The following is a 12,706-nucleotide window of genomic DNA, read 5'->3' on the forward strand; positions in this document are numbered from 1 at the left end:
TGCGTGCAGACAAGTGTGCATGTGTGTGTATGTGCGTGTGTGTGTGTGTGTGTGTGTCCACGTCCACGCGTGCGCACGCACACACATATGGTAAATAAAAGTAATAATCAACCTGCTTAAGGGGGGTGGGGTAGGGGCTGGCTGTGAGGGTGAAGTAAAACTGTAAACGCAGAGGTACTCCCGGAGGAAGGGCCTTCTGCCTCTGGGCTGGGCACCCATGCCCTCTTCTGCCCGCACTGCACTCCCTTCACAGCCCGCCTCCAGCAGGGTCTCCCTTGCCAGGTCAAAAGCTCCATGGCTCATTCAGAAAGACTCACTGGCACTGGGGTGGGGTATCTCAGTGGCAGGGGGCAGGCTTTTCAAACACCGGATGTGTTATGGGGGTGACAGCTGAGAAAGGCCAGGCAGCTGGAATGAAGCTCCCTGACCCTCCCCATCCCCCCTCACACACACACACACACACACACACACACACCCGTGAGGAAGGAGCGCCCCAGTCAGTGGCTTCCGCCCACCTTGCCCAGCTCACCCAGAGTCCATGATTCAAAACAGCTGGAAAGATACACCCCGGGATCCTCGACAAGAAAACAGACCAGAACATGGCTGTTTCTGCCAAGCAAGTTCTGAATAAGCTGCATTCCATTTCATTAAAACAATTACCTGAGCTCCAGCCAAGGATTACATAAAGCTTCCTCCAGGCCCCGTCCCCTCCCCCATAAAACACACATCAGGCGACTTCTGAGATGGCAGTATAAGGCCCCGACGCACCACATCCAGGCCTGGTTGGGAAGCCTCCGTGATCCCCTCCCAAGCAGTCTTGCTGATGGACAGAGACCCAGTCCGCCCACCCCGTCCATGAAGCACTGGCTTCCAGAGGGCCTGTCGACAGCTCAAGATGTGCCTCAGCTCTGCCTCTGAGCCAACGGGGCCACTAGTGCTGGGCTCTGGCCATCCAACCTACCACCGACCCCAGCCAAAAGCTAGAGGCCCAGGGGCCCCAACTGACTCAGCACGCAACGCAACGCAAGTGGGACCTGGGGAGTGGAGATCCAGGAGAGCTGAGAGCACTGGAAAACCAGAGGGCCAGACTGAGTAAAAGCCAGGGCCGTGCCCACAGGCTAACCATGCTGGCCCGTCACAGGCTAAAGAGATTACCTTGTCTCTCTCTCTCTCTCTCTCTCTCTCTCTCTCTCACACACACACACACACACACACACACCTGCCCCTCCTGGGCTCACACTGCCTGAAGACATCTACTCCTGCTCTGTAACCCACAGGCCCACTGGCCCAGACAACCCTTGAACTCTGCAAGCTGACGCTGACTCTGCTCCTATAGACATGTCCTGTCTCTCTGATCCTGTTTGGTTATTGTTCTTGTTCTTGTTGTTGTTTTGGTTTGGTTTTCTGTACCGGTCACAGTGCTGTGATCTACCTCCCCAGTTGACAGCACACCTCCTATTCATAGGTTCTCTTCCCACCACCTACGGCCCCAGAAGGCCAACCCACGCAGACACAGGCCAGCACCCCGCTCTACAACTCCGAGTCCACCATGGGGAAGGCGCCTTTGAACCCTTCTCCAATACCCCGTCTCTCTCTCTAAACATGCAGAGAGACTGAAGACCACACCAACAGATGTGAACACCCAGCCACCCGGGGCAAATGGATGGGACGCGCAAATGTTTCTACGTACACACCTATCCGCGTGCGCGTTCAGGTAGGTATAAATCCATGTACAATCTGCCATCCCCCTGCACCCACGGATGCCACATCTGCAGACTCAACACCAGAGGACAGGGAACTATGGAAAACACTGCATCAGCTGTGAGCACAGAATCCCTACTCATCCTTCCTCCCTAAACAACGCAGCACGGCCATTATACAAGTGCTGACGGCAACCAGCTATTTTGAGTGATGGAGAAAAGCTTTAAGTTGGGGGAGGGGGTCCATGCATGCATACATGCTCATACATGTTCATACATGTTCACATGTGGGTCTGACTCCATGTGGAGACCAGAGGTTAGACAGGCAGGGTTTCCTGTCACTCCCCCTTTTTTTAAAAGTTGAACATTAATTTATTGGAGGGCAGTACACTGAGACACACGCCCCCGCATGTCTGTGGAGCTCAGAGGACAATCTGTGAGAGTTGATCCTCTCCTTGTAGCATGCAGGGCCTGCGGTCAAATCCAGCTTGTAGGGCTTGGCAGCAAGCTCCTTTACCCACTAAGCCAGCCAGCCAGCCCCGAGCTTACTATTTGAGACATGGTCTCCTCATCAGCAGATATGGAACGCTTTCATTGCCTGAACCGGCTGGCCCGTGAGTTCTGAGCATCAGCCTGTCTCTGCATCCCCCTCGTGCCTCCAGCTCTTTGTACGTGGGTGGCCGAGAATCCAAACTGGGGTCCTTAGGCTTCAAAGGCAAACACTACCCACTGAGCCATCTCCCCAGCCTGAGAGAGTTTCTATTCCAAAGTTTACAGGAAGGGCTCGCTTGGGAGCACAGCTCAGTCGGCAAGACGCTTGCCTAGCTGTACAAAGTCAGGTCTGGGCTCCCTCGCTGCATAAACTGAGAGGGAGCACCCTTGTGATCCCAGGGCTTGAGAGGCAGATCACCCTTGAGAGGGAGCACCCTTGTGATCCCAGGGCTTGAGAGGCAGATCACCCTTGAGAGGGAGCACCCTTGTGATCCCAGGGCTTGAGAGGCAGAAGGGTGAAGGCTCAGGACCAGGAGCTCGGGGCCACTGTCTCATCCACTACTTAGTAAGTCTGAAGCTAACCTGGACTACAAGACACTGTCTTTAAAACAAACAAGCATCAGGGCTGAAGGGATAGCTCATGAGTTAGGAGCACTGGCCGGCCAGCCCTACAGAAGACCCAGGTTCAAATCCCAGGACCCATGTCAGTTCACAGAGCCCTGTAACTCACTGCTAGGGTGTACATCATACATATACATGCATGTGAGCAAATCCCTCATACACGTAAGGTAAATAAATGCTAACAAATGCACTTTTAGAAAAAGCACACAGGAGGTCTGTTTATAGGACGCATGAGGCCAGGACGCACAGGGTCAACCAACACCCTACAGACCTGAGACCCTGGGGATTGGATTTTGATTTTTTTCTTTTACTATATCATTTAAAACTAAGTTGCAGGGCCGAGTGTGGTTGTGTACCCTTCTATCCCAGCACTCTGAGGCAGAGGCAGGCATATCTCTTTGAGTTCCAAGGCAAGCCTGGTCTACATAATAAGTTCCAGGAAACAAACACACAAACAAACAAACAAAAACTACGGGCTTCACGACACTCCTACTTTTCGTGCCCCTAAGACAGGCGATCCCACAGACCACAATACCCCAATCACGCCGGGAACAAGCACTAAAGGCCATCGTCAGGGAAGGTTTGGCCACCGGGCTGTGGCAGGCCTTCCCAATGGCACATCTGCCTGCTCCTGGCCCGGCGACCGAAGCCTCCCTAGGGAGGACAGTGCTCAGCGGCACTGGTTAGGCAATCGGTCAGCTGGAAACTTATCGGATATGAATATATATGGTGGCCAGCGTGAGGCAAGTGGGGTGGCGCTTATCCTCGTTGAAGAGACAAACCCTGACCTTTCCTTCCAGTGAGTTGATTAATCAGCATTTCTCAGGTTTGTAATTCTCCCTGCCCCTCCCCCACACACCCTAACTTCTCCTATCCCCACCACACCCCACCCCTGTTCTCTTTCTTAGCTCAACATTTTCTTTTTTCTTTTTTACTTATTTATTATATTTGTAAGTACCCTGTAGCTGTCTTCAGACAATCCAGAAGAGAAAGTCAGATCTCGTTATAGATGGTTGTGAGCCACCATGTGGTTGCTGGGAACTGAACTCAGGACCTTTGAAAGAACAGCCAGTGCTCTTTGTTTTTGTTTTTGTTTTTTGATTTTTGGGGTTTTTTTGTTTTTTTTTTTTTCGAGACAGGGTTTCTCTGTGTAGCCCTGGCTGTCCTGGAACTCACTCTGTAGACCAGGCTGGCCTCAAACTCAGAAATCCACCTGCCTCTGCCTTCCAGAGTGCTGGGATTACAGGCGTGCGCCACCACCGCCCGGCTCAGCCAGTGCTCTTAACCGCTGAGCCATCTCTCCAGCCCCTTAGCTCAATATTTTCATTTTCTTTTTGAGACTGGGTCTCACTGCAGAGCCCCAGCTGGCCTGGAACTCCCCACGTAAACCAAGCAGGCTGGGAACCCACAGATATCCGCCTGTCTGCCCCGCCTCCTGAATGCTATGGCTAAAGGCTCAAAATAGATAGATAGATAGATAGATACATACATACATACATACATACATACAGATACATAGATAGATGACAGATAGATAGATCTATCTTCAGACACCCCAGAAGAGGGCATCAGATCTCATTAGGGATGATTGAGAACCACCATGTGGTTGCTGGAATTTGAACTCAGGACCTCTGGAAGAGCACACAGTGCTCTTAACCTCTGAGCCATCTCTCCAGCCCCGCACATGTGGTTTTAAAAGCAGTGTTCTGCAATGTTCTAGAGCTGTGCACATGGTTTTCAAAGTGTTCTGAACATGAGACATGGTGGTGCTCATCTTTAATCCCAGTACTTGGGAGGCTGAGGCAGATCACGCAAGTCTGAGGACGGCCTGGTCTACATCGCAAGTTCCGGGACAGCCACAGTTGCATAGAGAGACCTTGACTTTAAAAAACAAATTTTTAAAATGTGCTCTGTAGATGTTATTTTTATTCTTCAAGGCCCTGAGCCCAGAACAAGCTTAGTAAAAGGCTAAGTGGGGTTGGGCCTGGAAGAAGTTCTTCAACATCTCTGGCCTTGAAACAAGATAAAGACCACAAGAAGCACCACAGGAGGTGAGAACACAGGGAAGAGGCCACGCAGGGCCCCAACAGCCAGCTCTCCGCCCTTCGTCAGGTCCCTCCAGCCAATGACTGGCCAGGTCTCTGCAACACACGGCCACACCTGAAGAAGCAGAAAGGAGGAGCATGCAATGTCCCCTCAGAAAGCTATCACCCTCGGTGTGATAGCCGTGCCCAGCCCAAAGCCCACAGCTCTCCTCCATTTTATCCCTGGTGTCCTTACCACAGAAGGATTTGCCTAACAATCAAAAATCAAACACAACCCAGGGTCTGAATCCAAGCTGGGCACCCCTAAAGGCAGGCACCTCACAAAACACCCACCAGGAGGGCACCGCTGCCCCACCACTAGATATGGCCACTGCTACAAGCCCAGCAAGTGCCCTGGCCCAGGCCTAACACACAGAGGTACCACAAACAGGCAAGCCCCAAGGCCAGATTTTCTATGGAGACTAGGCAGCTCTGTAGCCCGGAATGCCCCATGCAACTCCCTTACCCCCCCCCCGCCCCAGCATCACCCCCAAACACAATGAGGCACTGTTTTCCAAAGGGTCAAGCCTGCTGAGAGGCTGAAAGGAGACATGTCCAGATTCCAGCAGACTGGACACCGCCAACAGCTGGCTGTGTCCCCCGCTATGGAGGAGAAGGCAACGCTATCGAGTCATTTCCTGGGGACCTCCCAGCCTAGCAGGGCAGAAACTTTAGAGGTAACTATCAGTTACTCAGCAGGCCTCTGGGTCCACTCCCCGGATCAGTCCCAGCTCCTACTGCTTTCCGATTAAGGCAAGCAGATCCAGAATTAGATCGGTCTAGGTACAAACCCTCAGCCAGCTCTGCCATGGACCATCCCAGCTCAGGTTTCTCCATCTGAGAAAGAGAGAGGGGGAAAAAAAAAACACCTCCCTCTCAACAGTGGTAGTAAAAAAAAAAAAGTGCTGAGCCTGTCTCCAGCGGAGCAAGAGGGAATTACTGACAGGCCGCACTGTGGTCACGGCCTCCCCAAATACATTACCAACGTGAACGCGGAGAGAGAGGAGAGCCAGGGCAGAAGGCATACTCGGAGTGCATCTGTGTTGTGAGAACTCTGTCCAGGAAACTCCAGCCAGAACTCGAACAGAATGAGCTCTGGGCCAAACCAGCATCTAAGCCCTAATGAGAAAGCCACCAAGCAATGGCCCAACAGCAAGAAACAGCGCAGGGATCGCGCAGAGGAGGCAGGGCGTGCTGTGTTTACGTTTTGGTTTTTTTTCTGCCCAATGAGCTATAAATTTGTAACTTATTAAACAGCACGCAGTGACTCTCTCACTGGCCGCTATGAGAAGGCGAAGAGTTCTTCAATTTATCTTGTTTTTTTACTTTCAAGCCCAAGCCCACGATTATCAGGGAGGCCATATGTATGCCCCCCACGGCCTTGACACTGGGCGATCACCTTCAGACCATCCTCCATGGTAATCGAGCTGGAGGTTCTCGGGTGGAGATCTCTCTTGGGACACAAATAAAAACAAGAGGGCTGGCTGTTGTAGCGTCCCAACTTAGGAAAACAGCTGACAGGCAGTGTCCTGAGCAGCCATCCAGACAGCTGACGGAGAAGCGAATTCCTCTCCCCTCTTGCACATGCACTCCCCCGACCCCGGAGCTCTGCTCGGCCAGGTGTAACGGCCCCCTGAGAGCTCAGACCGAGGAAGTGGACCAACTGGAGAGTCTAGAGAAGGCAGCAGAAGTCACTCACAGGTGGCAGCCACCACCCACTGCCACCCCTCCTGCCAGCGCCAGCTCGCCCCCTGCCCACCCCCTTCCCTTCCCGGGAAGGAATATACACAGGAGCTGCCCAGGCAGGGACCAGCTTCCAGGCACAGACTCATTTGTTTCTTGGCTGTGTAGCCTTGGGTCAGCGAGTCAGCCTCTCCAGGTCCCTTCCTTCTCAGTTTGTTAAAAAAAAAAAAGTAGCGCTGGTAGCAATGGCCTCCGGTGATCTTACAGAGAGACCACTGTGGAGACAGGACAAATCCAGGCACGGGTAAGGTCTCCATAAAAAGCCCATTTGATCCCCACAATTCCCGTCTGCCAGAGCACGCTCTTTCCTTTCAAAGACCAGCGTGCTGGCCCTAAATGGAAGACAGTCAGAAGATGGGAATTCCGGACTCCTTGGGCATTACAAAGACTTTCTCAGTCCTTCAAACAGCACGGGGACTGTCCAGAAGCAACAGGGCCCTCAACCAGCCTGTGAGATACTGTGAGTAGGACTCAGCTCCCCCGTTCCCACCCGGGGGAGACACTAACACTTTCAGACGCCTACTCAAAAGCACACCTCCCCAGCCTCCCTCTGGCTTAGGTATTTTTATGTGGAAGAACAAAAATTACAAATACCTGCCTGGAAGCCACACCAACCTTGAGTGCGTTGGGAACAGACTTGCCAAGCCTGACCCAAAGGCATAACTATGCCTGGCAGCCAGCCCACTCCATGAAACAAGCAGGACCCAACACCATCCCCAGTTCCAGGATGCTTGGGGGGAAGGGGGGCTCACTGGTGCCACAAGGAAACTGAAGCCAGTGACTAAAAAATGACTGGTCTTAACTTGGTACCCCGTGCTGCTTGAGAGGGTCCTCAGTCCTATCTAGTCAATCTGCTCCTCGGAGCCAGGGGCACGGGTGGCACCAGTGGTCACACAAGCCATCCACAGTGCAGAGAATGAAAACAAGGCTCCTACAGAGGAAGAATTTATCCCACACACACCTCCTCAGCTGAGGGGCCCTACGGGGGAAGGAAAGACAGGGCTCCTTCACTCTGGGATTCACAGGGCATCCCTAGAACCCCTGAATCAACCCCCTTGGGTTTAAAATCCACTTCCAGGAGAGCCTTTCTTTCCTGTGTGCTAACAGCAGACCAAGTGTGGACTGAAAAGAACAGCCCCAGGCTCCAATAACACGAGGACAGTGAATCTCTGTTCTGGGCACCCTGTCCTCTTTACCTGTGGGGCTTCTGATGCTGGCGGTGGGGGACCTCGCCAGCCAGGACACGTTCGGGGACGGCCATAGCCTGCGGCCCATTCCTCTCCATATTCCTCTGGCATTTCACCAGGGTCTGGGAACGGTGGGTGAGAGGCGGAGTCATAAGCCACCACCCCCCAAACTTGCCTTTCTAAGTTTAGACTTGAAGGGGAAGGGCTGATCTTGTAATATAGGGTGATTAGACTTGAAGCGGTGTGTGATGAGGGACTGGGGGTTGGGGGGGTCTCTATGCAGTAGCCCGGGACACTTGTCATTAGAATGGGGGTGTGGTCCTCACAAGCTCTTCTGTGGGCTGTAATGTGAAACGGGTGGGCTCTCCCGAAAGGGGCGATATCCCCTAAGCGGGGGCGGGGGGGGCAGTCTGCAAAGTGGGAGGTGGCCTGGAGGAAACAGAGCGGGGGTGATAGAAGAAACAGCCTCTCTGATTCCGAGTCCGGTAGGCAGCCGCTCTGAGGTGGGGGTGGGGAAACGAAGTGAGGGTCCCACAGCTGAGGAGGTCTGCCCTAGGAGCGGGGCGCCTTTCCCCGAGGCGGGCCCCTGATCTCCAGCATGGGATCGGGGTCCCCGGGCGCAACCGCGAAGTGCGGCCCGCACAGCCCCCGGGCCGCAGGCACCGCAGCCCAGCCGGGCGCCAGGGTGGGATCGGCGGCCGCCCGGCCCCGGCCGCTCCGCCCTCCGCTTCCCGCACTCACCGAGGTCGTCCATGGCTGGCCCTCAGACGCCGGCCCTCGGCTCGATGTCGCCCTCGCTGCCCGTCTCGGGGCTGCTCCTCGCCGCCCCGCAACTTTTCCGCGTCCAGCCCCGGCCCGGAACGGAACCCGCTCCCGCGCCGCCTCCTCCGCCACTGCCGCCGCCGCCGCGCGCGCCCGCGGCAGGCTGGCCACGCCCCCGCGCGCACGCTGGCCACGCCCCACCGCCGACCCCGAGCACGCCCAATCCCGCGAGGGGCGAAAGCTGGGCGCGGTGGTGGCGCCCCCTGGTGGCTGAACGAGCTAGAGGTGTCTCCGGGCCATGAACCTCTGCGTTCTGTCTGACCTGACCTTCAGGCATATCTGTCACTCGGTGACAGAGGAGGGATTTGTACACCCATCCCTCTATCTGAGTCCCCGTAGGTCACCTCCCAGGAGAATTAAATCAATTAAATCGGCTTGCCTGGAGCCTTGGGACGATTCTTGGGTTGCCCTCTGTACTGATGGCAGGGCAGGTTATTCCAGAGTAGAATCCTAGATGTAGTTTTTGTGGAGCAGGGTCTCTTTGTACCTCCAGCCGGCCTGGAACCTGAGACCCCGCCTCCTGACTGCCAACATCAGCAGTGGCTGCGACCAACTCTGGCCCCAGATCCAGTACTTCGAAGGTTATGAAACCTTTCATTTTACCCCTTTCCCCCTTTCCCCCTTCCTAGAGACTGCCAAATTTTTTGAGAGCAGAGATATCCCACATTACAGCAAAGCGAAAACTACCAAAACTTCATTTCGGGATCCTAGCAGAGTTGCCCTAGGGAGGCTCTGGTCCCCTACACTCAGAAACTGGATGATTAAAAGCTGAGCCTGAGTCTAGTGCAGTAGCCCAGGCCTATAATCTCAGCTAGTTGGGAGACGGAGGCAAGATTTCAAATTCAAGGTTAGTCTGGACTACAGAAAGAATAAGGACCAACCTGGGCAATATATGGAGAGGCCTGTCTCAAAATTTAAAATATTTGAAAACTTTTAAAACACACACACAAACCGAGTGTGACAGTACAAGGCTATAATCCCAGAATTTAGTAGATAGAGGCAAGTTAATCAGGGGTTTGAGGTCATCCTTAGCACTACAGTCAGTTCAGTTCAAAGCCAGACACAGCTACATAAGACCGTATCTAAAAACATACAGACAGGGCTGAGAGATGGCTCAGTGGTTAAGAATACCAACTGCTCTTCTGGAAGTCATGAGTTCAAGTCCCAGCAATAACCAGATGGTGGATCACAATTATCTGATGCCCTCTTCTGGTATGTCTGAAGACAATGTACATGAAATAAATAGTTCTTTTGTAAAAATGGAGAGGAAGCACCTAGCCTCACGGAGACTTCAACTACCAGGGTGGGGGGATACCCATGGGGGACCCCCCCTACTCAGAGGAGAAGAGGGGGGAATGAGGGAAGGATTATGGAAGCAGGTGACCAGGAAAGTCAGCGAGCAGGATGTAAAGTGAATAAAAAGATCATGTGAATAAAATTCAGGTCCAGCTATTGATCAATCAATCAAATCTGTTATTTACTAAGTGTCTGGGTACACACATACTGTAACTATTATCTAAGCTACCATGTGGAGTTAGTGTGATGGCAGCCTGTGGATTGTATATGAAAACTCTGTCGTTGTCTCGGTCTCTGTCTCTCTCTGTCTGTCTCTCTCTGTCTCTGTCTCTCTGTCTCTGTCTCTGTCTCTCTTTCTCTCTCTCTCTCTCTCTCACACACACACACACACACACACACACACACACACACACAAGTTCCGCTCCCCCTTCTTTCTCAGGAACTGAGACACCAAGTCCTTCTGTGTCACGCCAGATTTTCCAGGCGGACCCTGATGCTTGGGAAAGACCAAGAGGAAGTAAACTGGATGGGGCAAGCCAAAACTCAGAGCCCACAAACACAGGACAGCCCACCAGAGACAGGCCACCTGGACACCAAAGCCAAGGATCCCTTAGCAGAAGTCCAGTCTGTGAACGGCCCGCTGCAGTGAATACCCAGGGAGATGCTGTCTTCACTCAAAGTCCCTGCACCTTGAGCTGACCCTAGAGCTAGAGACATACACTACCACTGAGGCACAGCCCAGATCCCCAGGGAGCACTGGGAACGTAACAGCATCCACTAAACACAGGGTGTGAGCCACAGTTGGGTGGTGGTGGTGGGACAGACCTTTAGTCCCAGCCCTTGGGATACAGAGGCACGTGGGTCTCTGTGAGTTTGAGGCCAGCCTGGTCTACAGAGCAAGTTCCAGGACAGCCAGGACTACACAGAGAAACCCTGCAGGGGGTAGGGGATGGGGGTGGAGAGGCGGAAGGGTGAGGGTCACTCTGTAACTCTAGCTGGACTGGAACTTAGCTATGTAGATCAGGCTGACCTTCTCAGCCTGTAATCTTACAGACATTCTCCTGCCTCTGCTTCCTGAATACTGAGCTTTCCCGAGTAACCGAGCTTAAAGACATGTACCACCAAACACAGAATCTTTATTTTTGTTTGGTTTGGTTTTTTGTTTGTTTAATTGGTTTGGCTTTTGGTTTTTGAAGACAGGGTTTCTTTTGGGGGGTGCATTGGTTTTGTTTCGAGAAAGGGTTTCTCTGTGTAACCCTGGCTGTCCTGGAACTCACTCTGTAGACCAGGCTGGCCTTGAACTCAGAAATCTGCCTGCCTCTGCCTCCCAAGTGCTGCGATTACAGGCATGCGCCACCACCTCCTGGCCAGACAGGGTTTCTCTGTGTAACCCTGGCTGTCCTGGAACTCACTCTGTAGACCAGGCTGGCCTGGAACTCAGAAATCCACCTGCCTCTGCGTCCCAACTGCTGGGAGTAAAGGCCTGCGCCACCACGGCCGGCTAGTTCGAATGTTTTGATTGTTTTGTTTTTCAGACTTGTAGCTAAGGGTAACCTAAAAACTCCCCATGTAGCCAATGATGACCCTGAACTCTTGACCCTCCTGCCTCTCCATCTCTTGGATTTACCTCCATGTCCACTTTGCATTTCCTCTTTTTTTTCAGACAGGTGCCTTTTGGGGGGTACACAGGGGAGGTCTGCCTACTTGGGCACCGGGCACAGCATGTTTATGAGCTTCCTCTGTATTAACTATCAGTAGTTTGTTCATTTTTTTAAAAGAGTTATTTATTTATTATATGTAAGTACACTGTAACTGTCTTCAGACACACCAGAAGAGGGTATCAGATCCCTTTAGGGATGGTTGTGAGCCACCATGTGGGTGCTGGGATTTGAACTCAGGACCTTCGGAAGAGCGGTTGGTGCTCTTACCCACTTAGCCATCTCTCCTGTCCCTAGTTTGTTCATTTTGACTGCTCAGTAGTACTCCCTTGTATGGATGTACCAGAACCCATTTCTGTGCTGTGTTGCTGAGGAACACTGAGGCTGTTTCTCTCGTTTGGTCCTCTAGAAATACCACCTTTGGAAGCCTTCCTGTGGACATAGGGTTTCATTTCTCTTGGCTAAATCCCTAAGAGTGAAACAACTAGCTTACAATGTAACCTTCAAAAATGCAAATTAGGTCTTAGGAGTTCTACTCCTGTAGTTTCCTGTTACATTTGGGATAAAACCCAAACTGCTCACAGGGTTTCATCTGGAACCTGGTCTTTATTGAAGTTTCCCTGGGGTCATTATGCTGGAGCTAAACGGGGCTCCATCCTGTTTGAGGTCTTCCAAATGCAGCAAGTCAGTTCTCGTTTCTCCTTACATCATGCCTCAAATCCCTTTCTTTTTTTCTTTCTTTTTTCTTTTTCTTTTTCTTTTTTTTTCTTTTTTCTTTCTTTCTTTCTTTCTTTCTTTTTTTTTTTTTTTTTTGAGACAGGGTTTCTCTGTGTAGCCCTGGCTGTCCTGAAACTCACTCTGTAGACCAGGCTGGCCTCGAACTCAGAAATCTACCTGCCTTTGCCTCCCAGAGTGCTGGGATTACAGGCGTGCGCCACCACTGCCCAGCTCAAATCCCTTTCTGTGGCTCACTTTCTACAGCTGTGTAAGGAATTACCACACACTTAGCAGTTTACGGTCATAGGATCAGTGACCCCAATTTCCGATGCTCAGGAGCTGGGTGCTGGGTGTGTGACCTCTGCTGGGGTGCAGCTGACTGCCCG

The 12,706-nt window shown here is 52.5% G+C and overlaps 1 protein-coding gene across 8 annotated transcripts in view; it reads right to left on the reverse strand.

Moving 5' to 3' along the window:
- Positions 1–8,742, reverse strand: part of Pxn (paxillin) — a 48,169-nt gene extending 39,427 nt beyond the window's left edge. Inside the window, exon 1 of one of the 8 annotated variants that reach the window (XM_052168572.1) lies at positions 8,569–8,742. In XM_052168572.1, the coding sequence (XP_052024532.1) occupies positions 8,569–8,581 (13 nt within the window). In that variant the 5' untranslated portion in view covers positions 8,582–8,742. Of the gene's footprint in view, positions 1–529; positions 654–5,688; positions 5,727–5,879; positions 6,131–7,836; positions 7,931–8,568 lie in introns of those variants that run through there. The other 7 variants (XM_052168568.1, XM_052168573.1, XM_052168567.1 and 4 more) reach the window with 7 other exon arrangements.
- Between the last annotated feature and the right edge of the window lie 3,964 nt (positions 8,743–12,706).

The sequence above is a fragment of the Apodemus sylvaticus genome, chromosome 22, assembly GCF_947179515.1.
Source record: "Apodemus sylvaticus chromosome 22, mApoSyl1.1, whole genome shotgun sequence".
NCBI lineage: Eukaryota > Metazoa > Chordata > Mammalia > Rodentia > Muridae > Apodemus > Apodemus sylvaticus.